Source organism: Onychomys torridus, chromosome 16 (genome assembly GCF_903995425.1).
Source record: "Onychomys torridus chromosome 16, mOncTor1.1, whole genome shotgun sequence".
Lineage (NCBI taxonomy): Eukaryota > Metazoa > Chordata > Mammalia > Rodentia > Cricetidae > Onychomys > Onychomys torridus.
In genome coordinates, this window is record NC_050458.1 from 62,503,582 (window position 1) to 62,527,237 (window position 23,656).

The 23,656-nt window shown below is 42.6% G+C and overlaps 1 protein-coding gene across 4 annotated transcripts in view; it reads right to left on the reverse strand.

Moving 5' to 3' along the window:
- Nucleotides 1–253: 253 nt before the first annotated feature.
- Rpap3 (RNA polymerase II associated protein 3) overlaps nucleotides 254–23,656 on the reverse strand; it is a 30,405-nt gene continuing 7,002 nt past the window's right edge. For all 4 annotated transcript variants that reach the window (XM_036208210.1, XM_036208207.1, XM_036208208.1 and 1 more), the window contains exons 5-17: nucleotides 22,132–22,259; nucleotides 19,931–20,052; nucleotides 18,969–19,039; nucleotides 16,574–16,702; nucleotides 13,798–13,925; nucleotides 12,998–13,119; nucleotides 10,117–10,187; nucleotides 9,906–10,007; nucleotides 7,427–7,659; nucleotides 5,822–6,011; nucleotides 4,759–4,856; nucleotides 4,299–4,399; nucleotides 254–543 (exon numbers count right to left, since the gene is read on the reverse strand). In XM_036208210.1, the coding sequence (XP_036064103.1) occupies nucleotides 458–543; nucleotides 4,299–4,399; nucleotides 4,759–4,856; nucleotides 5,822–6,011; nucleotides 7,427–7,659; nucleotides 9,906–10,007; nucleotides 10,117–10,187; nucleotides 12,998–13,119; nucleotides 13,798–13,925; nucleotides 16,574–16,702; nucleotides 18,969–19,039; nucleotides 19,931–20,052; nucleotides 22,132–22,259 (1,581 nt within the window). In that variant the 3' untranslated portion in view covers nucleotides 254–457. The remainder of the gene's footprint in view (nucleotides 544–4,298; nucleotides 4,400–4,758; nucleotides 4,857–5,821; nucleotides 6,012–7,426; nucleotides 7,660–9,905; nucleotides 10,008–10,116; nucleotides 10,188–12,997; nucleotides 13,120–13,797; nucleotides 13,926–16,573; nucleotides 16,703–18,968; nucleotides 19,040–19,930; nucleotides 20,053–22,131; nucleotides 22,260–23,656) is intronic.

Genomic DNA, 23,656 nt, shown 5'->3' on the forward strand with positions numbered 1-23,656 from the left:
ACCCTGTCCTGACCCATCATTGATAAAATGGCTCTTTCGCTTAGGTGTAGAGGGAGGGAGGGAGACAATTCTGGTTTCTATTCAATACCCTCTCCACAGAAATCACTTTATTCAAGTGGTAATGAAGTAGCTTTGTGTGTGGTTACAAAAATTCATGAAAATATAAAAAGTTACAATTATGAGACACTGAGGAAAGTAACGAAATATAACATTTAAAGTTATTATAAAACAAAATATTGACCCTTACAATATCTCTCATTACTTACATTTTTATTTTCATACAAACTTACTTTATCTGAAGCATTTCTCAGTAGTACACTTTACATGAATTAAGCCCACCGAGACAAAAGCCCTCTCAGGTACGATTTCATTTTCTTAAAAAGTCAAACAAAACACTTGATTTCAGTAAGAAAAATAACGTGCACATCAAAGACAAAGACAACCTCAGCCACTGTGATCAGCCACCATATTTTTTCTTGAGTTCTTCAACAGAATCCTCCTTCAGGTCTGATTTTTCCAAGTGATTGAATAATACATTTGTGACTGAAAAAGAAAATAGATTGTATGTCATTCTGTTTTTAAAAAACCATGTAAGACATAAATTCAAGAGATTAATTTGTCCTCTCAAATAAAAGCAATAATTAACATTTTTCATAAATTCTAGTTTGTGTATTTAAAAAGCTATTATGTATCTTGCCACCATACCCATTTCCCTTACACCCTCAATGACATCAATCTAAGCAGGCCACACTCAACACTTGGCAAACACTCTGCCAGCTCATGCTTCTCAACACCAGACTGGACCAAACTGTCACTGACAGTGACAATAAAGCAGGTCCCGGAGCTAATGTTTCTGAATGCTGTCACAGCAGAATGACTCCACATGCTCTCGTCTCACTGGGCAGACAATGGACCCTGCTGGAGGGTGACTTGAAGAGCCAGCTCCTGTCCTCAGAGTGCACCCTGGACTTAGGCTACAAGGGGAAAGACACTCATGTGCTATGAACCAGCACTGAGGCCTAGGGAAGAAGGCACAATCCCTGCTCTCATGGAGCTGCCATCCTGTCTGAGAAAAAGAAACAAATGCATATACATAAAAGTGTCATAACCATGTATAAGAAAGAAAACCAAAGCAGGGAGAGAAGACAGGGAAGGGGACGGACGTGGGAGGCAGGAAGTTTCTCTAACCAGAGTCGACGGCACTAAGGTGACAGCTGAGAGAAGCCATGAAGACAGGGGAGGAGGTGGAGACTGGAGACACAAGAGTTTGACACCACGGCTCAGCAGACGAAAGTACCTGCCGCCACGCAAGCCTGATGATCTGAGTTCAACCCCAGCACCCACATCAAGATGGAAAGGCTGTCTTCTGACCTACACACAGATGCAGCCATGCGCACACTGATGATGAGGTGATGACGAAGATGATGACTTTTAAAATGCAAAGCTAGTGTCGTGATTTCAAAAGGACAGAAGTCAGGATAGTAATAACAGCAATCCTGATCAGGAATTTGCGAGAACTGGTTTTGATGAGCTAAAGCCGAAGGTTAGGGTGTGTTTCAGCTGGCAGAGTGCCTCGCACTCATGAAGCCCTCTGTTCAACACCTAGAACAGCGAGCCAATGGTTGTGGTGGTACACACCTAAACGCCAGCACTCCCAGAGTGACAGGAGGATCAGAGTTCAAGGTCGTCCTTGGCTACAAATAAACTAAGGGCTAGCCTGAGATGCATGAAAACCTGTCTCAAAACAAAGGGAAAACAACAATAAAATCCTAAGCCAGTGATGCATCTATGACTCCATGATTCGTGCTCTTTAGTGAATTTATATCACTATTTACTAGGCTCCATGACACTGTAAAGCCAGCTGGTCTTGACATATTTTCTCTTCACATGAATCCAGAATGACTGTCTATACCTAGGTGAGTTCTGAAAATCCCCAAAGGTTTTTGTTTCCTATTTAGGAAAAACAACACCAACAACAAAAAAACGATAAAACAGAGTCTGAGGAGATAAAACACTTGCCAGAAATGCCTAAGGACCAGATTCCCCAGGCCCTGCATAATGCTGGATCCTGTAGTGAACATGAGATGGCAGAGGCAGGAGAATTGCTGAGTTCAAGGGCTGGTTGCCTAGTGCATGCAGTAGCAAACAAGAGACCTTGCCTGCATGTACATATGTGCACCATTCATGCCTGGTCAGAAGAGGGCAGAATGGCCTATTAACTGGAGTGCAGATAATTATGCACCACCATGTGGGTGCTGGAAACCTCACCCAAGTCCTCAAGAGTACCAAGTGCCCTTAACCACTGAGCCATCTCTCCAGCCCTAATTACTTTTGAATCTCTGCCTGTATACTTCCTGATGTAAGAATGGCTTTCTCTTGCTGCTCTTTGATGTTTTGTTTTTAAAAAACAAAAAGGTTTTCCCTGTTGTAGTCTAGGCTGGCCTCAAACTCAAAATCCTACCTCAGCCTCCAGAGGGCAGAGACCACAGTGCATGTACCACCACATCCAGCTGAGTGTGCCTAGTGTGCTGTCAGAGAACCCTTGTGTGTCACGACTAGAAACAAGGACCCAAGAGGAGCTCACGGACGTTTAGTGTGGGGAGCATCCAAAATGGCACACAGAAGATTTTGCTGACTTTTTCCAGACAGTTTCTCTGTGTAGCCCTGGCTGTCCTGGAACTCGCTCTGTAGACCAGGCTTGTCCAACTCAGAGATCCACCTGCCTCTGCCTTCCAAGTGCTGGGATTAAAGGTGAGCACCACCACTTTCTAAAAAAGTTAGCATTTTTCGGGTTGGGGATTTAGCTCAGTGGTAGAGAGCTTGCCTAGCAAGCACAAGGCCCTGGGTTAGATCCTCAGCTCCAAAAAAAAAAAAAAAAAAAGTTAGCATTCTTAGCAATGCATGGCAGCACATGCCTGTAATCTTAGCACGCAGCACTCAAGAGGGCTGCTTCAAGCTGGAAGTCAGCCTAATCTACTTGGTAAGTTCTAGGTCAGCCAGAGCTACAGAGTAAGACCATGTCTCAGAGAAACAAAAACAAGACCTGGAGAGATGACTCACAGGTTAAAAGGACTTGCTGCTCTTGCAGAGGACATAGGTTCGATTTCCAATGCCTACAAGGTAGCTCAAAACTGCCTATACTCTAGCTCTGGCCTCCCCAACACCAGGCATACATATGATGCATACATATATATATAAATTTTAAATAAATTTTTTAAAAGAGATCTTGGTGGTACCCATCTTTAATCCCAGCACTCAGGAGGCACAGGGCAGGCGGATCTCTATGAGTTGGAGCTAGTTCTAGTCAGCCAGGGCTACACAGAAAAACCTGTCTTAAAAAAACCAAAAAAAAATCTTTTAATTGAACGATTCACCTTTTGCCTAAAAATAGACCCCCCCAAACTCTGAATAACTGAAGTTTTTACAAAATTTGATTGTTATGCCCTCACTGTGGTATAAGTAAGGGCTAGAATTCAGGGTCATTATCTGCCACTCTTGACCCCAACCTAGAATCCAGCTGCACTGTACTCACTGGTAATGCTCTGAATGCTATTGGGGTGACTGTCCAAACCCCTAGCATATGTTGATCCCCTGACTGGAGGCTTTTGTTCCCCAGACCTTTGTCTAACTAACTTCTACACTTAGAGCTCAGCTGAAATTACTCAAGGAAGGAGCCCTCAGAAGGGATGAGACGCACCCAGTACCCAGTTCTGTGGCGGGAGCCTCTGCATGCTCCACGGTGGTGGAATTCAATCTCTGTACCACCAACTACATTCCAGAAGGGCCCCACCACAACTGGACAGCCTGGGCTCAAAGCTCCAGCATGGTTTCCTACCTCCAACCTTGGTAAACACACCTTAGCGCCCCCATCTTGGCCACCCTCTGTCAGAGAATGATTACAGTATCTGCATTTGAGAATACTGCCAGCGGGGCTGGAGAGACGGCTCAGCGGTTAGAAGCACCGGCTGCTCTTCCAGAGGACACGGGTTCAATTCCCAGCAACCACATGGTGGCTAACAACTGTCTGTAACTCCAAGATCTGACACCTTCATATAGACATACATGCAGGCAAAAGCACCAATGCAAATAAAATTTAAAAAAAAAGAAAAAGAAAAAGAAAAAGAAAAGAAAACAGTGCCAGCAGGTACAATTTCAACTGCATGTAATCCAATGAACTTAATTATAAGTAATCTAGAGTTGATTGTGTGTGTGTCTTGCACGTGGTAAACAGCCAGTAGTAACAAATCAGCAGAGGAGGATGAGGAGGGCAGGAAAGCTTGCTTTCTCAGAGAACTTACTCTTCCTCTCGGGTCCGGACATGAACATCACTGCCATGTCAAACCTTTTCAGCTGAGAAAGTCTCTGTAAGATTTCAAAGATGAGAGACGGCTTTTCTTTCCTGAAATAGTCCAAACATAAACACAAATGATGGTTATAGACAGCCATATTTTTTCTAGTAACAACAAGTTCTTCACGTTCCCCCGACTGAAGACACCCCGGATCATAAGCGGGAGCACAGCAGGCAGTACTGCTGTCTCTCACTCGGGGACTTCACACACGACTCTCCACTCAACAGAGGCCTTTCCCCACTTCACGGTTTGTTCTGGCCAGCTCCTCATTTCTCTTAACAGTAAGTCTTACTAGGAACCTAATGCTGTTATGTACAAAATATTAAGATCAAAGAGAATGAATTTTCCAAATCACTGGACATGACACATTCATCACAAAGTGAGAATACAACTAAAAAATTCAACTTACTCAATGTAAAAGTCATGCAAAATTTTAATGATTTGATTGAATACATCTGGATCTAGGTTTTTCTGAAACAACTTCGGATACAAAGATGGTTCGATTTTCTTGGAAAAATAAGAGACAGTTGAATTGTGACAACATTCATATTGCATGTATTATATAATAACTGCTCAGGTAAAATATTATGAATAATTACTAAACACTAATATTTAATGAGAAATAGTGAGGTTTTATTTAGACACAACTCTGAAAGAAGGACGGAAGTGACAGGGACATGAGACAGTCACAGCTGGAGAGATGCTCACAGTTAAGAGTGCTTCCTGCTCACAGAGAGGAACCAGGTTCAATTCCCAGCACCCCCAAGGCATCTTACAGCTGCCTGTGACTCCAGCTCCAGGGGTTCTGACACACTCTTATGTGTACACACACCCATACACACACACACACACACACACACACACACACACACACATACACACACACGTACATAATAACAATTTATAATTTAAATAGAAAAATCCGTGAAAAGAAGAGATGCACCCCCCCCCCCCATAAGAGCATTCCCAAACTACAACTTTAAGTAGAGATAAAGGCAGACTTGACTGGGGTATTACTTGAAGTAACTGTTCACTATAAAAGTGTAAGGCAGTGTTATTATACTGGAAGATACACTAATCTATGATTTGCTGAATTCGTGTGATCTAACGTCTTTTCTTGAGGCAAACAAAAGCTCACTTTCAAAAAAACAAACGCCCAGTACTGCAAGCAATGCCTGGCACACAGAAGACACTCAAGGATTTAGTCCCTGCCCCCTTGGAAGACTAATCTAAAAGCTTAGGCTATAAAATGTGAATTAGACTTGAAGTCAGTGCAGGCCCTGGCATTTCACACACAGCTCACTTCCCCGATTACAGCATGTCCAGGAGTCTGTCCAGGACAAGGCACGCCAGGCAAGGAAGAAGCATTTCCTGCAGTTTCATTACACAAAAGGCAAATGTAGCCTTGCTAGAACACCAGAAGAAGGTCTCTGCCCTGCTCCCAGGAGCTCTTTTGGCTCCCTCCCGCTTACCTTTAAATACTGATACAACATATCCGGGGAACTTCTCAGCTGCCTGAGGTCAGACTCGAGCTGGAAGGAGTTGGCAGGAACTGGAGGCAGAACAGCAGTGGCAAACTGATCTGGCGGTGTCTGCTCTGCCTTCACAGAGATCTTCTCACTGGAAGACTGGCCCACATCCTGCTTCATATCAACCTGTGCTCTGGAGTATTTTAGAGCATTAGGCAACCAGTTAAAGAAGCAGCAGCCAAAATCCAATAAAGGAAAGAGCAATGGGAAATTACTAACTTCTGATTATGTTAATAATGCTAACTGCATTCTGACAGTGTACGTGTGTGTGTGTGTGTGTGTGTGTGTGTGTGTGTGTGTGCGCGCGTGTGCGCGCACGCGCGTCTTTGCAAACAAATCTTCACTTTCTGACTATGAATGGCTGCAGTCACCTGCTGGGTGATGAGCTAGCCCACTCTTTGAGAGCATCATCTTCATCTAGTACAACTCAGTCTTTCAGAAGTCTGAACTAAGACAGCTTCAAGATACTTCAAGGAGGAATACTTTACTGCAAAGCCACCTAGTCAGCATTTCTGAAAAATCCATACACCACCTTAAATAAAACTACTACTAAAGTTCAACATGTAAAACAGAGCAACGTTGTGTGTCTACTGAGTAGCAATGTAAGACTAACAGTAGCCCAAGCCGACCCGGTGGGCTTGTGTCTTCTCTACCGCCATCGGAAGGGAAACGGCGTGAAATTCATTTCAAGTTAGAATACAGACGGACCGCGTCACTACGGCATTTGCATACAGACATCATTATATCGGCTAATTCACATTCCTTCTAATTCACTGGGCTCCCACAAGCACCCTGTCCCTGCTCTACAGCTGAGGCCCTCTTCCCTGATAGTCTCGTTCTAAATTATATTTAAAGAGTCTTCAACAGTCTTCAGTACTGATGGAGGTAACAACATTAACATTTAAACTCTTCCTTTTTTTTGGTTTTTTGAGACAGGATCTTTCTGTGTAGCCCTGGCTGTCCTGGAACTCGCTCTGTAGACCAGGATGGCCTCAAACTCAAAAAACATCAACTCTTCATTTTTTTATGATGCTCATTTGTATCAAATATTCATTCTCATATTCTCTCTCTCTCAACAGTAAAATAAATATATATTGAAGTTCTAGAGAAGAAATTAAGCAAAATCAATTGGATCAAGAATCAAGTCAGGCAGTGGTGGTACACGCTTTTAATCCCTGTATTGATGAGGCAGCGGCAGGTGGATCTCTGTGAGTTCAAGGCCAGCCCGGTCTACAGAGTGAGTTCCAGGACAACCAGAGCTATACAGACCCTGTCTCAATAAACTACACACACACACACACACACACACACACACACACACACACAAAGAATCAAGATACTTTGTTCTCCTCTAAATCACCTGTAAATTCCTTTGGTAAAGGAATGATTGTTCCCTAAGCAAAGCCTCACAGTGTGGAGGGAAAGCAAACCAGAGCCTGCAGACAGTCACCGCTCACTCAGCAGTGGGAAGAGCAAATGGGAGTCTTCCTGTAACACTGACGCTGGGGGATTGCTGTATTAGAGACTGTCAGAAGAGCAGCTACTCACTGGAGGGCCAGGGTGTCACTGATCTCTTCTATTTTCAACACTTTGGCTCTTGGAGTATCACCTGCGGGCGAGGCGTCCCCCTGGCTTGGATTCTTCTTGCTCTCGGTGCCCACGGCCGAGATGGAGGGTGCATTTGCTCCATTACTCTGCGGAGCGGTGGTACTGCTATCTGACGCATCAATGCTCTCTATCAACTTGCCAGTTTCTTCAATAAAAATCTTCTTGAGTGCTTTCTAAAACAATTAAAATCGACTCTTTAAATCAATATATTGAAAGTGTTCCCATCCTAAGGTCACAGGCCTAAAAAGACTGCTGTGTTCTTATAGCTAATATTCCAGTTAAAAGTGAATTCAATTTTCTGGCTAGACAGATTTAGGAACATAGTATGTCTGAGCATACAAACAATAAAAAGCTATTTGCCTACCCCAGGCACCTAAACGGGAAGCAAGGGATGCACATAATAGCAGTTACACGGTGAAAGCTCAGACTGCCAAGAGCAGGGATGATAAAGTAGGAAAAAGGCTGCAAGGCAGACAAGGAGGGAGGCATGGAACGGACCTGTCGCCTGGGAAGGACCCTGCGTGCGCACCAGTTTGGACACTACCCAGGACCGTCCCAAAGGTGTCTGTGGGCTGAGGGAAGCAGCTCAGGGGCACACAGGAGCCAGCACGGCACAGGAAACCTTAAGTACACACGCACATGCATGACAGCTGGACAGACCCAGGCCAGGACACACATTTAAAAGGTTGGTAGGGTAGTCCAAAAACCATCTTCCAGGTTAAAACCATTCACAATTGACCAAGGAAGAACCAGACAGACAGAGCTGCTCCTGCTTCTGCTGCTCTGCTGTGTTCTCCAGAGCAGCTGCCCAGGAACTTCTGGACACTGTGTCAGAGTGCTGGGACCACAGACGTGCATCCCCAGTCCAGCTTTGCATGTGGATTCCAAGGACTGAACCCAAGTCAACAGGCCTGCCTGGCTACTGCTTCCCCTGCCTAGCCATCTCCCTGGCCTGACTGCCCGTCTCTGTTTGCATTACTTTAATCTTTTATTACCTTTATCTCCTGGGAAGGGTCGTGTGGAGGTCAGAAGACAACGTACAAGTCAGTTCTCTCCTCCCACTCCGTGAATCCCAGAGAGCCAACAAGTGCTCTACCCACTGGGCCATCTTATTGGTGTTCTCTTTCTTTCTTTTTGTTTTTTAACATTTGTTTTATTTTTTAATTTTGTCTTTTTTTAGTATTTACAATTTTGTACTGTCAGTTATTCTATAACTTGTGCCTCATTGGAAAAAGCAGTTATGTCTGTCCTTCCTTCCTCTAAACCTACCATACGGTATTCTCTCTACTGCTTTTCACACCTCCAATACTCTCCTCTCATCCTCTCCCCCTCTTCTCGGCATTCCAGTTCCCCTCATTCACTACTTAAATGCTGAGACCCTCAACTCTGAAACAAGAATGCCGTAAACTACGTTTTCTCCGATCAATACCCTAATGGCCTCTCTGACTCTCAGCACGGTGGAATCCCAAGTGTGCCAGCTTTCTCCTGCACATAACTCCAAGCAAAGGCAATCCATTAGGACAGACAAAAGCAAATGGGGAGAACTAAAATCCACAGCACACATACATCCCAAATGACATCCAAACACCATAAAAGAAATACCAAAAACCGTGAGCGCATTCCACTGTGGCATACCCCCACCACGATGACACTCCCTAGATAGGAAAATCAAAGATGATGACGCACCTGAAATGCCAGAGAAACTTGAGTTCTACCCCCAAAAGGACCAATGACCACATAATGGTCCCAAATAAACGGATAAGGAAATCAATTCAGGACATGGACAAGAAGTTACCAAAGTGAGTGAAATAATCGGTAACTTAAAGAAAAACTCAGCAAGGATCCAAACAGAAATGTTGGACATGGAAGAATCAATCAATTAAAAACAATTCAAAAAGCATCATCAATGGTCAATACCAAACAAAATTTCAGAGATGGAGGACAAAGTTGGGCCAATAACAAAATACAAAACTGACTCAAATTCCTTTATATAAGAAAAATATGTAAAAGTGTGTAAATGAGGGGACTGGAGAGATGGCTCAGAGGTTAAGAGCACTGGCTGCTCTTCCAGAGGTCCTGAGTTCTATTCCAGCACCCACATGATGGCTCACAACCATCTGTATTGAGATCTGACGCCCTCTTGTGGTGTGCAGGCATACATACAGGCAAAACATTGTATATAAAATAAATAAATAAATCTTTAAAAAAAAAAGTGTGTGTAAATGAAACGTAAGATACTCTAGAAAGAATTCTCCCTAATTTTGTCAATAAGTTCTATGAGGCATTTGTTGAGAGTATTAAATGGGCACATCAAGAGTTTTCAATACCTCTTAAGTTCACTAGTTCAAAGTTTGTTTCCAATTCTAATAACGTAACAATGACATTTAAGGACAGAGAGAAATGAAAGTGTTTCACTTACAGGTGACCCTCGATGAGGCGGATTATCTACAGGTTTTATCACATTGTGTCTTTGTGTGGAGTCAAGAAAGACATCATCCCAATGTCCTTTCTCAATTAATTCCTTGAAAATAAATTTGTAATAGTTATCAAAATATCCTTAAGCTAATTATGTAACTAATAAATTTATGTATCAGGTGGTACAATGATATTCTGGTGAAGAAATACAGTACCTTTTTAATTTTGGAAAGTTCGGTGACTGCCTGTGTATTTCCAGGTTCCAGAAGTAACACAGTTTCAAAGTCTAATGAGAAGTTTAAAACACAACAAAACAGTGAAATTACTTTTTATTACATGTTTTCAAACCATGACATCTTTAGTTAATAATCCCTTTATTATATTCATTCACATATTTATTTATTTTGGCTTTTTGCAACAGGCTCTTGCATAGCCTAGGTTGTCCTTGAACCAGCTATACAGTCAAAGATAACCTGAATCCCTAATCATCCTGCCTCTACTACCCAAGTGCTGGGGTTATCAGCATGCCACCACACCAAGAGAAGTCTCACTTTTACTCAGTCAGCTCTATTTCAGACACTAAGCAACAGGCCAGCAACAGTAAGAACGAGCGTCTGTGAAGGTGCCCTAGCTATGTCATGCGGACTGTCACGGAACTCTTACTGTAACCCCGATTATAGACGATACCAAGAGAGCACTGACTTTCGCCACGGTTCACACTTAATGACGGGGTGACTCCACTAAGAGAACACCATACCCGAGAACACTACTCAGTGTTTAAAAGGCAACGAAGCCAAGTGTGACAGCACACGCCTATAATCCCATCCCTGGGAGGCAGAGGCAGGAGGATTGGTATGAGTTCACACCTATCCTGGTCTACATAGTGAATGCTAGGCCAGCCAGGGCTAACACAGCAAGACCCTCTCTCAAACATTGAAAAAGTCCAGTAAGATTGCTCAGCAGGTGAAGACACTTGCCACAAGCCTGGCTGATCTGAGTTCTACCCCATGTCTACATGGTGGGAGGAAAGAATTAACCCTCTGCAAACTGGCCTCTAACCCTCACATGTGTGTTTGTGACATGCATGCATGCACATGCACATGTTCAATACAATAAAATATGAAAAAGAAATTTAAAAAAATTTTAAAAAGAGGAATGAAATTCTGATGCTGCCTCAACACGTATCACTTAAAAAACATGCTAGGTTAAACAGGCCAGACATAACGATCTGGTCATGAGTCCACCTATCCAACATGATCAGATGTGGTCCAGTGTGGTGGCACATGCCTGTAATCCCCGCACTTAGGAGGCTTAAGAGTTCAAGTCCAATCTGGCTCTACAGTAAGACCCTGTTTCAAAACACAGTAATAACAGTGAAACAGGTTAACAGACACAGGAGGAGAGTGATCACCAGGGTCTAGCTAAGGGAAGAGCGAAATGAACAATTAGTATCTGACACACAGAGCTTGGAACAAAGCAGACAGAAGGTTGCACAACACTGACAATGTACTTTTACTGAAAATATACACCTCAAATGGTAAAAATACCAAATTTAGTGTTGTGCAATCTTACCACAACTTAATAAAACAAAAAGCACTGGGCTGCAGCTAAAGCCTGGCTTGGAAAGCAATTGCCAATTTAAATGTACATATCAGAAAAGAAAAAGCCTAAAACCTTATTCTGTAAATAGTGACATCATAAAGTTGGAAGAGCCGAGTGGTGGTGGCATACTTTTTTAACCCTAGCACTTGAGAAGCAAAGGTGGGCGGATCTCTGTGAGTTGGAGGGCAGCCTGATCTACAGAGTGAGTTCCAGGGCATCCAGCACTGTTAGACAGAGAAACCCTGTCTCAAACATTCCCACTACCCCTCCCCCAAAAAAGAACTGCAAGAAACCCTAGCACAGGGCCTGGATTCAACCCCAGGACTCTGTCTTAGGGTTTCTATTTTTGTTATAGAACACCATGATTACCGGGCGGTGGTGGCGCACGCCTTTAATCCCAGCACTTGGGAGGCAGAGCCAGGCGGATCTCTGTGAGTTTGAGGCCAGCCTGGGCTACCAAGTGAGTCCCAGAAAAGGCGCAAAGCTATACAGAGAAACCCTGTCTCAAAAAACAAAACAAACAAACAAAAAAAAAGAACACCATGATCAAATGCAAATCGAGGAAGAAAGGGTTGACTTCAGCCTAAAATCCTCAGGTCACACTCCATCACTGACGGAAGTCAGGGCAGGAATTCCAACAGGCAGATCCTGGAGGCAGGCAGTGACGCAGAGGCCATGGAGGGATGCTGCTTACCAGCTTGTTCTCCATAGCTTGCTCAACTCGCTTTCTTACAGAACCAGGACCTTCAGGCCTGCAGGGGTGGGCCCTTACACATCCATTAACAATCAAGAAAATGTACCACAGGCTTGCCTGCTGGCCAATGTGGTAGGGGCATTTGCTCAGCTGGAGCTTCCTCTCCCCAAATGACTCTGGCTTGTGTCACGTTGAGATAAAACCGCCAGCACAGACTTCAAAGAAAACAAAAAGTAAAGAACAATCCGAAGACGAAGGAACAAAGGGCAAAGGCAACGAAAGAGACACAAGGAACAGACAAGTCAGTGTTCTGAAGAAAGAAAAGGAGCCTCAGGACAAGACCACAGAGGAGGAGAAGGGAGCGCACAGAAGACTGAGAGAGGACAGCCGTGTGTGGAGGCACACGTCTTCATTCCCAGCACTGGGCAGACAGAGGCGGGAGGAGGCCTGGCTCCAGGACAGGCCACAGGGCTGTTTCAAAGACCCCGCCTCAAACACAAGACAAGAGACTCACTATAGCCCAGGCTCCTCTCGGTGCCGGCCGCTGATCCCCGTTTCTCATCCTGACTACTTCTCACTTCTCCTGTTCATCTACATTCACATTTCCCTTCCTTCCAGTCGGTGACTGACCAGAGTAGGTTATACACAATCAAGCACACTATGGAAGGTTTTCACACTCACCTCGATCTCCAGTGTGCTTTGTGAACTGCAGTTTCCTTGAACCGTGGGAAACTACAGAAATCTTTGCTTCTGCATCTAGGAGTCTTACCAGGGGAGTGTGTGAGTTATTACAGTCTTACCTTGCTTGGCCTCATCCATCTTTCCCAGATGTATTCTTGCAGTCCCTCTCCGGGCAAAAGCCTTTGAATAGGAGCCGTCTAGTAAGATGGCTTGTGTACAGTCTCTTTCAGCTTCCTCATACCTAGTGAACACGGTAAAAGGACTACCTGGAAAATAGGTACCTTGTAGAAAACCTAACCCTGGGACCGATGAGATGGCTCATCGGTGGGTAAAAGTGCTTGTTGCCAAGCCTGAGGACCTGAATCCATTACCCGGAATCCACATGGAAGAAAGAAAGAATCACCAGCTCTCACAAGTGGTCCTCTGACCTCCACGCCACACGCCGTGGCGCATGCCCACACAAGCATGTACACACGCAGGCAGGCATGCAAGCACATGATAGATCAACAGATAGATAAATGTAATAAAAATAATTTTTAAAATATACACAACAGTATACTTAAAAATTGCACAATGTCTGTCTATTGAACTCACATGATATATACTATGCCACATGTACACACATTCCTTGACTCTAAATTTTACTCTCATTAACGTTAATGTAAAGCTTAAGAATCAACCAATCAGCGGTGGCTTGGCTCAGCAGTCGAGCACTTCTCTAGCATCTGAGGGAGGGGTCCCAGATTCTAACCCTAGCACCAAGAAGAGAGAAGAAACTGGAAGGAAAGGAGGGAAGAAAAGAATCAAATAAAGACAGATGGCAAAAATACTAAATCAACCAAACTTTATTAATTGGTTAATTAAAAAGGCACTCTATGATAAATTTTCATGCTGAAAGCAAACTCTAAGTAACACTTACTTCTGAACCTTCAGGTAGGCCATGGCTCTGTTGGCGGGAAGTAGGGCATTGGTGCCATCCGCGGCTATCCCTCTAGTGTAGCACTCAATTGCTCTCTCGTATTTTCCCTCTTTGAAAAAGCCGTTCCCCTATTATTTTGGAGAGAGGGAGATGAAAATCACAACACACTGAAAAATTCCAATCTTAAAAGAACATACCAAATACCAACATTAAATCAGAAATTCTATTATATTCTCACTGTTGATAATCTGGAGACAGGAGACAGCCCAGTGAGTGAAGGCTTGCTGGGTGTGCATGAGGACCCGAACCCACAGAGAAGCCAGGGGTGATGGCACAAGCTTGAATCCCTACTGTGGGAGGTGGACAAGCAGCTCAGGGGCTTGCCTACCCAGGCCGGCTAGCCAATTGAAGCTCCAAGTTCAGAAAAGACCATGTCTCAAGAATAATAAGAAGATAAAGAGTAACAGAGAAAGATCATCTCTGGCCTTCATACAATCATACCTCTTCCCATACATATGTGTACACACACACACTTTAAAATACAAACATAAGGGGGTGGGGATTTAGCTCAGTGGTAGAGCGTTTGCCTAGCAAGCACAAGGCCCTGGGTTCGGTCCTCAGCTCCACAGAAAAATAAATAAATAAATAAATAAATAAATAAATAAATAAATAAATAAATCTAGCTCATGAGACATTTAGAATCTATTAACATGAACTTTTTAAATGACACTATTCTCTTTTCAGCACAGAAATACTACTTTATGACTCTAGAACTTCACCACTATTCTGCTAACTAACTAGTAAAGGCTCAAACATTACACTGAGTCTTTACTTACATTAGAAACTGATCAAAAATGGGCTGGGGGTACACTTAAAGACAGAGCACTTGCTATCATGTGCAAGGCCCTGGTTTTGATTCCCAGCACTGAAAACCAAGAAAGAGGAGGAAAGAGGAAGGAAAAAGGATAAGAAAGAATAAGAGGAGGAGGAGAGGGGGAAACTACAAGGGGGTGGGGTTTGTGACCATCTCAAAACTCACTAGGTAGATGAAGACAGCCTTGAACTTCTGACCCTCCAACCTCCATCTCCCAAGAGCTGAGACTACAGAGGAGAACTTACATACCCAGCTCCAAGGTCAGTTGTTGGGAAAGAACACAGTACTACAATTACACAGCCCACTCTTAAGTAACATTAATACCCTAAATATAAGTTAGATCTTTAATTTTTGAGACTTATTTTTATTTTATGTGTACAGGTATTTTGCTGCATGCTTGTCTATGCGTCATGTGTATGTTCGATGCCCAAGAAGGCAAGAAAGGGGTGTCAGATCCCCCGAAACTGGAATTACAAATGGTTGCCAGCCACGATATGGGTGCTGGGAATCAAACCTAGGTCATCTAGAAATGCAGCCAGTGCTCTTAACCAGTGAGCCATCTCCCCAGCCCTAATATACATTAAACTATATTGAAATAGAGCTTCTATTTATAATCATTCAAATAAATTACAACCAATGATTCCATAAGTACTTTTCAAAAATCCTCTATGGACTCACAAGAGGCTATAAATTCATTAATTAGGGGCTGGAGAGATGCTCAGCAGTTAAACTGGCCTGCTCTTGTAAAGGATCTGGGTGTGGCTGCCAGCACCCACAAGACTCACAGCTATCTGTGACTCCAGATACAGGGGCTACAATTTCTTCTTCTGAGAGCATCACACATGTATGTGGTGCACATACATATACATGCAAACAAATATGTACTTTATGATGTTTATAAATATACACAAAAAATAAAATAAAGATATCTTTAAATGTTAAATTATTTTTTTTTTATTTTCTTCTATATTTTTTCCAAGACAGGGTTTCCCTGTACAGCCCTGGCTATCCTGAACTCACTCAGTAAACCAGGCTGGCCCTCAGAGACCCAATCCCAGCTTCCAGAGTGCTGTGATTAAAGGTGTGTGCCACCACACCTGGCTATTAAATTTTAACTAAAATATAATAAGATCACTTCCTCCCTTGAGGGAGACCAGCTTCCACCCCCCTCCCCCGGTACTCTTGAGGAGGGAGAAGTGAGGAATATTTAGATAGAAATATAGAGGAAAAGACAGTTAGAAACACAGGATAGCTAGGAAGGGCCTGGATCAAAACTCCCCAGCCCCTTCTGTCTCTGCTAAAGGGCTTTTAAAGGAACGCCAAGGGTGGAACAAAAGACCTTCTGTCTCTGCTAAAGGGCTTTTAAAGGAACGCCAAGGGTGGAACAAAAGACCTCCCCCAGCACAGCCAAGTGCAGACCATCCCAGACACCTGGTGACCATGCACATGGTCAAAGCCATCCCTTAATGCAGCCCTGCGGGGTAAAGCAAGCTCAGGTCTCACCAGGAAACCTCTGTGGGCTCCCACACTCCCTAAAAAATGTATTAAATCTTCTCAACTGAAAATGAAAAAATTTCAATCAGAAAGTTTTATATGAATTATAAGCACATTAAGGATGAACTGTAATTTAGTTCTATATTAAATCTGTAATTATCTACATATAAATAAATGTAGTTTGTTCCCCAAAACTAAATACACTTATATTTTGCACATGATTATTCTTATGTATGTCATCAATGACTCAAATTTTGAATTAGTAGCCACCAGAAGTTTTAGTGTATTTCAACTTCCTATTCCAAAAAAATGTTTAATGTTAGAGACAGAAACCAAACCAACACACAGGAAACTGAAGTAAACATTTTGCTGCACAAACTCATCACACATCAGAATCCCCCTGATTACCAGATCTTTCTCCGAAATGGCCTTCTGCTTGTTCTGCTGTTCCTCAATCTGTTGCTGCCTCTCCCCCTCAGCTGGTTTAGTCACTGCAGCAGCCTCCTTGGGACGTGAGTTCTCTCTGGACGATAAAGCCTAGGAGACACATCACTCAACTAAAGTAAAACAAGTAATGCAGACGCGTCTGGATTAGACTCGAAATGCAAAGTACTTCAATACAGGACAATGTCTGCTACACTCAGGAAACCGGAACGCTTTCTATGCGGATTCACTCTCTATTTACTGAAGGTAAAAGCAACATATGTATAAATATGCACAACAAATTTAATATGCTGTCTACTTCGGTTAAAATAAGCAGTTTCCAGCAAATATAATTGGTCATTTACTTAACTACAAATATTAGCCCAATTTCCACATAGTCTAGGCCCTATTCTAGCTGCTGTTTTTCAAACATAAAATACCACATCACTACATTTCCCAAATTTATCATTCAGTTATCACTTGACCTAATTTATAAGAAAATACACTTTGCAACTATAATGAAGAGGATATCACCAATTTTATGTGCAGTAAATAATATTTAAAACCAGATTTCCTCAATGATTGTCACATTTTCCACAATGTGCCAAGACTGCAAAACAACTACAGCTTTAATTCAAAGGCAAAGTAACAGGAGCATGCAGCTGCTCTCTGTCATCAGAGCTCCGATTTCACATTTAAATGATAATCACTGTCTTTTCTTCCTGTGAGACCCGATCTCTGACTGGCCTCAGATCATCATGTAGCACACCCTGGCCTCAAATCTGGGCTCTCCGTCTCTCTCACTCCAAAAGTTAGGATTAGTGGAGTGAGCCACCATGACTATTATTCTCTCTCTTTTTTTTTTTCTTTAAGATTTATTTATTTATTATGTATACAGAAGTGAGCACCAGATCTCATTACAGATGGTTGTGAGCCACCATGTGGTTGCTGGGAATTGAACTCGGGACCTCTGGAAGAGCAGCTGGTGCTCTTTACCGCCGAGCCATCTCTCTTACTGTTAAAAAGTTACTATTTTTACTAACATACAGCTCACACAGCAGAAAATCACATAATACACAAACATTTATCACAGAAATAAGAGCACACAGAAATTATCAGTAAAATAATTTAAAAACTGGGCTGGTTAAAAGTAACTGCTGTTTCTGCAGAGGACCCAGGTTTGGTTCCCAGCACCCACATCAGTGGCTGACAACCCCCTAGAACTCCAGCTCCAAGGGATCTGGTGCCCTCTTCTGGACACACACGTGCACATAATTGAAAATGAAGTAAATCTTTAGAATTATTATTAACTATTTTCAATTAAAAACACTTTTAAAAAGAAAGAAAAAAATTTAAAAACTGTCATTTGGGGGGAAAAGAGGCAAGAGTTCTAGAAATCTCAGCCAACTTTCTTCTTTAAACCACACTTTATTTTATATAGCAATACAATTTACATATAGTGAAATGATTTGATGACATTTTAAATAGAATTCAAGGAAAACAATTATTAAAAATCATTATTCCTGCTGGGCAGTGATGGCACACGCCTTTAATCCCAGCACTCAGGAGGCAGAGGCAGGCAGATCTTTGTGAGTTCGAGGCCAGCCTGGTCTACCAAGTGAGTTCCAGGAAAGGTGCAAAGCTACACAGAGAAACCCTGTCTCCAAAAACCAAAACAAAAAAAAATTATTCCTAAGTGAGTTAGCCAACTTATTAAAACGCTTACTAGTTAGGGGTCATATCTCTACAGTACCTCTCTCTGTCTTACCAGCTCGGTCGGGGTCTTATCTCTATAGTACCTCTAGTTAGGAGCTGTATCTCTACAGTACCTCTGCCTTACCAGTTTGGTTAAACTGCATAGTACATGAAATAAAATTCTAAAACTTGTGTGTAATTCCAGCACTTGGGAGGCTGCCTCAAGCTTGCCTCAGGTTTGAAGTGAGCCTGGGCTACATATTGAAATCCTGAAAAGTGAATCTATTGGGGGTAGGAGGCTGAGGAAAAAGCTCAGCAGTTATGAGCACTGTCTGTTCTACCACACGGCAGCTCACAAACACCTGTAACTCTAGCTTTAGGAGATCCGATGCTGGTTGGGGATTTAGCTCAGTGGTAGAGCGCTTGCCTAGCAAGTGCAAGGCCCAGGGTTCGATCCTCAGCTCAGAAAAAAAAAAAAAAAAAGGAGCTCTGATGCTCTTCTGAGCCACAGGCACCAGGCAAGCACATGGTGCACACACGCACATAGGCAAAATGCTCATACATACAAAAATAAATGAATGTGCTTGTTTATAAATCTACAGTATATACAAAATCTAAGCAAAAAGTTTCATCTTCATGATATCAAAGTCAAACCTTATGCACTTAAATGTTTATAATTATTTACCTGATCGATTTTCCTGAGTTCATTTGTTGCTTCAAAGTTATCTGGTTCCAGTTCTAATACTTTTTCATAATCTAATAAAACAGAAGATAGAGACTTTTTGAAAAGGAGGAGAGTTTTATAACTTGTACAAAACCATAGTCACTTGCTGCATGTGACACAGAAGCGAGTGTTTACAGTAAAATGAACTGTCAACAACGATTAGGCTACTAATCATGTTTCCTCCTCTCTCTGGCTCCCAGGTGGCTATGTCATCCTAAAGTATACACCACCAAACCACCAAACCACCAAACCACCAAACCACCAAACCACCAAACAACCACCAACCCACCCAGAGCAAAACCCACTCAACGTCAGCTTTACTCACACTTTGTAATTATTACGCAGGGCTCGCTATGGAACAACAAGACAGACTTTACTAATAAATAAGAACACTTTGTTCTATGTCCTGCCTCACAACAAGATGGCGTCGCCTCTCTCTACAGAGGAGGGCTAAAGGTGAGAAGACAGGAGCCACACGGCTGTGCAGTGTTCAATTGTGCAAGCATGGGACAAGTCTGGTCCCGGCCAACAGCGCACTCTTCCCAAACAAGACAGTGTCCCTCAGTCACCAAAAGGCCCGGAGAGACGGCTCAGCAAGCCTGACAGCTGGACTCTGAACCCTAGCACCCTTCCAGACCATGAAGGAAAGAACCGACTCCCTCAAGCTGTTCTCTGGCTTCCACTCACACGCTCTGGCATGCACACAGCCAAACACACCTGTATTCTTTTTAAACTGTAAAACAAATGCTTTTTTAATTGACGAAAAGAGAAGTTTTGTTCAAAACGTGACATAGAAAGGGCACTCTACTCACTTAGTATTCTCTGCATACTATGTGTTAAACGTGACGTAGAAAGGGCACTGTGCTCACTCCGTGTGAACTGAATGAAGAAGTGCTCAGATGATGACCTAAAACAATGAATACCTTTTCTAGCCTCCTCTAACTTCTGCAGGGCAAACCGAGCTGCACCTCGTCTGGCGTAGGCTTTGGTGTAACTCCTGCTTAAGGCAATTGCCAAATTACAGTCAGACTCAGCAACAGCAAATCTGCAAGTCAAAAAAAAACATTAAAATAAATGAAGTTATAAAAAAAATCATTTAATAAACAAAAACTTATTTATTAAATAAACAAAAATTCATTCAAAATTTATTTTGGAAATTCCTAAGAAGAGATTTACTTCACAATTACAGGAATATTTCCCATTTTCTTTTATCTAATTCAACTTAAAAATAATCTCTCAGTGGGGCGATGGTGGTGCATGCCTGTAATCCCAGCACTCGGGAGGCAGAGGCAGGTGGATCTCTGTGAGTTTGAGGCCAGCCTGGTCTACAGAGTTAATCCAGGACGGGCTCCAAAGCTACAGAGAAACACTGTCTCGAAAAAGCAAAAATTAAAAAAAAAAAAAAAAAAAAAACTCTCCCCTCACCCCATCCCAGTACTAGGAATAAAACCCAGGACTTTGTATATATGCTACACACCCAGTCCATAAAAGCAGTAATTCTATTTGTTTGTTTGGAGACAGGGTCTCGCTGTGTAACCCTAGATGGCCTGGCCTGGAACTCAACTTGTAGACTAGGCTTGCCTGGAATTCCCAAACTCACAGAGATCTGCCTACCTCTGCCTCCCGAATGCTGGGATTAAAGGCATATTCCACCACCACGCCAGGCAATTTCTGTATTTTTGTGGGATTTCAAGAGTCTATAAGAGAAGAAAAGACAAGCTACAAAACTGTCAGAAGACAAATGTCAAGCCAGTCATGACAGCGCACAGCGCTCTGGAGGCAGAGGGCAGGTCTTTGAGTTCGAGGCCAGCCTGGTCTACAAAGGGAGTTCCAGGACAACCAGGGCTACAGAGAAACCCTGTCTAGAAAAAACAAAACAAAACAAAAAGTAAAATGAAAAACTCAGAAAGCAATGTAATTTCTATTTCCAAATAACTAAAGCAGTAAGAATGTCTTTCTTCTTAATATTTGTCTTTTAAAAACTCCCATGACAGAGGCAGAGGCAGGCAGATCTCTGTGAGTTCGAGGCCAGCCTGGTCTACAGGGCGAAATCCAGGACAGGCACCAAAGCTACAAAGAGAAACCCAGTCTCAAAACAAACAAACAAACAAACAAACAAAAAAAACCACTTGGTAACTTAAGGCAGGAAAACCACTGGGGGTTGGAGGTTGCCCAGGCTTCACAGCAGATTCTAGGCTGGTCCTGTCTCAAATCAATGAATAAATAAATGTTTGTAAATGATTACTTTATTTAAAAAAAAACAAACAAAAAACAAAAAACAACTCCCATGATAGGTCAGCTATGTGCATATACATTCCCCAACATTAACTATGTACTTAAGAGTCAGAATCTAAAGATAGATAAGCAAATACTGGAATACAATTTAAGTTTACCATAGAAAGGTCTGCAGACTAAATAGTAAATACATGATTTTTCAAATACAAAGAAATTAACTGCTAAAAACTTTTCATTTTTTTCTTCTCTTCTCTTCTCTTCTCTCAATATCTCTCTCTCTCTCTCTCTCTCTCTCTCTCTCTCGCTCGATGTTTTTGTTTGGTTGGCTTTTTGGTTTTTTTGTTTGTTTTTTTTTTTTTTGCTAACAGTGGATGACTGAACCAAGGGGTCTCAAACATGCTAGCCAAGTAACCCTCAGCCAGAGCAACCAATTTTTTTTTTTTTTTTAACGAATTAAGAACATCATTACTTGACTTTCACAGAAGGAAGTCCTTAGCATACCAACTTTGAACACACAGTCTAAAATCCAAATGTTACAATGGATTGAATAAATTACTCCATAAGGGAGTAACCTATAAGAATTTGCAGAATAAAAGAAATGCAGTGTTCTCAATCTCTCTTGAGTTTATTACAAAAGTCTTTGGAAAACCAATCTCCAGGCTGGGTGTGGTGGTCCTGGCCTTTAATCCAAACAATCAGGAGGCAGAGACAGGCAGCTCTCTGGTCTACACTAAGTTCCAGGTTACAGAATAAAGCCTTGTCTCAAAAAAGAAAAAAGAAAAGAAAGGAAAAAAGAAAAAGGAACAAAAAACAAACCAAAGGGGGAAAAAAATAGAAGCCCAGTCTCCACACACGCAGGACCACTCACATACATGTACAAGGTTCTCACTTTTTCAATCGAAAGTAAGCTGACGCTCTGTTTGTTGGCAAGACAGGGTTATATGGGTCAGCATCCATGCCTTTTGTGTAGCATTCAATTGCTTCATCATACTTTCCTTGTTTGAAGTATTTATTGCCCTGAAAGAAAAGAGAATCAAGCAAACTGGGTTCAGTCCAAGAGCTCTGGCAGAAGGGTGAAAACAGTCAGTATCACACACTCCCTGACAGTGCCAGCTCGTGGAAACATGACAAAAGGTAGCAGTGCCATCTAACTGGAGAGAGAAACGGAGACTTCAAAGCCACTGGGACCCACAAGGGGCTACAAACACATCTGCTTCTGGACTCTGCTCCCAGGTGGGCTCCGTTCTAAGGGACTAGGGGCCAACAGGATGCCTCTAAGTGTCCTAAAGCTCCCTAGGTCACCTGTCCTCTTGGTCAGAGAGGTCACAGATTTGGAGTTGGACTCCAAGCAGTTCACTCTACAAAGAGGGTTAACACCAAGAAAACCTCCATGTTTCTAAGAGAAGTCATGTTCACAAGACCTTGACCTAAGCCAAAAGATGCCACAAGAGATAAAGGAGACTGAGAGCCAGGTGACCTTAAAGGTTGATATCTGGCCACCTGTATGGTCTTAAATACCTAGCAAGAAGTGGAGCTAAAAAGTGCAATGACTGGTAATGATCAAAATAAACAACTTGACTAGACTTTCCAAAGGGACGGACAGTAATTCAGGCCTTAGATGTGCCCACTGGTCCCAAGTGTGGGCTGCTAACATGACAGGTAGGACACTCACAGCAACCCTAGCAACCACACACAGTTACGCTCCATTGCGAGTTCATCGGTGGTCACAGCCTTACTTCACGCTCTGGTTTGTTCCACTGTTTCTCTTCTAGTCACTGTTGATATGCATCAGTGATCAGAATCTCAAGCTATTTTTCATTTATTCCACTTCTTAAGACCGTTCTTACGTTTTGCTATAGTACTGATAGGTAACTATCAATATGTTCTTTTTACAGACCATGCGCTCTCATACTTAAAACTTAAGATGATAAAAACAGATGTACCACGAAACCCAATGGCTCTTAATAACCTGAAGAGAGCCTATGCTATTACTAAGGGAGTGTGTCCTAACAACTGGGACAATATGTCCTCTAAGATTTGCACACCCTAACTAAATCTCTTCCAGGTTCTGCTCTTGCGCTTTACTAACATCTCAGTTCTCAGGATAACAAGCCCTGCTAGTTTCAGTCCTAACCCTAGGAATAGCAATTCTCTACGTGCTTTATTACTTATATACAGTTTGACATCCCAAGTAATGACATCCTCTCTTCAAATGACAACCCACCAAGCTACAGCCCAAGTTCGCTCAAGTCCCACTTAGGAACATGGGTTGAGACTTCTGATCCTCAGATAGGGACGCTCCATGCTTCAGTATCAGAAGCCCTGAAATTAAGGAATCAAAGTCTCACAGAGATAAATTGAGGCAGGAAGACAGGGAAAATTATTGAGACATGGGAAGGAAAAGGAACCTTTCA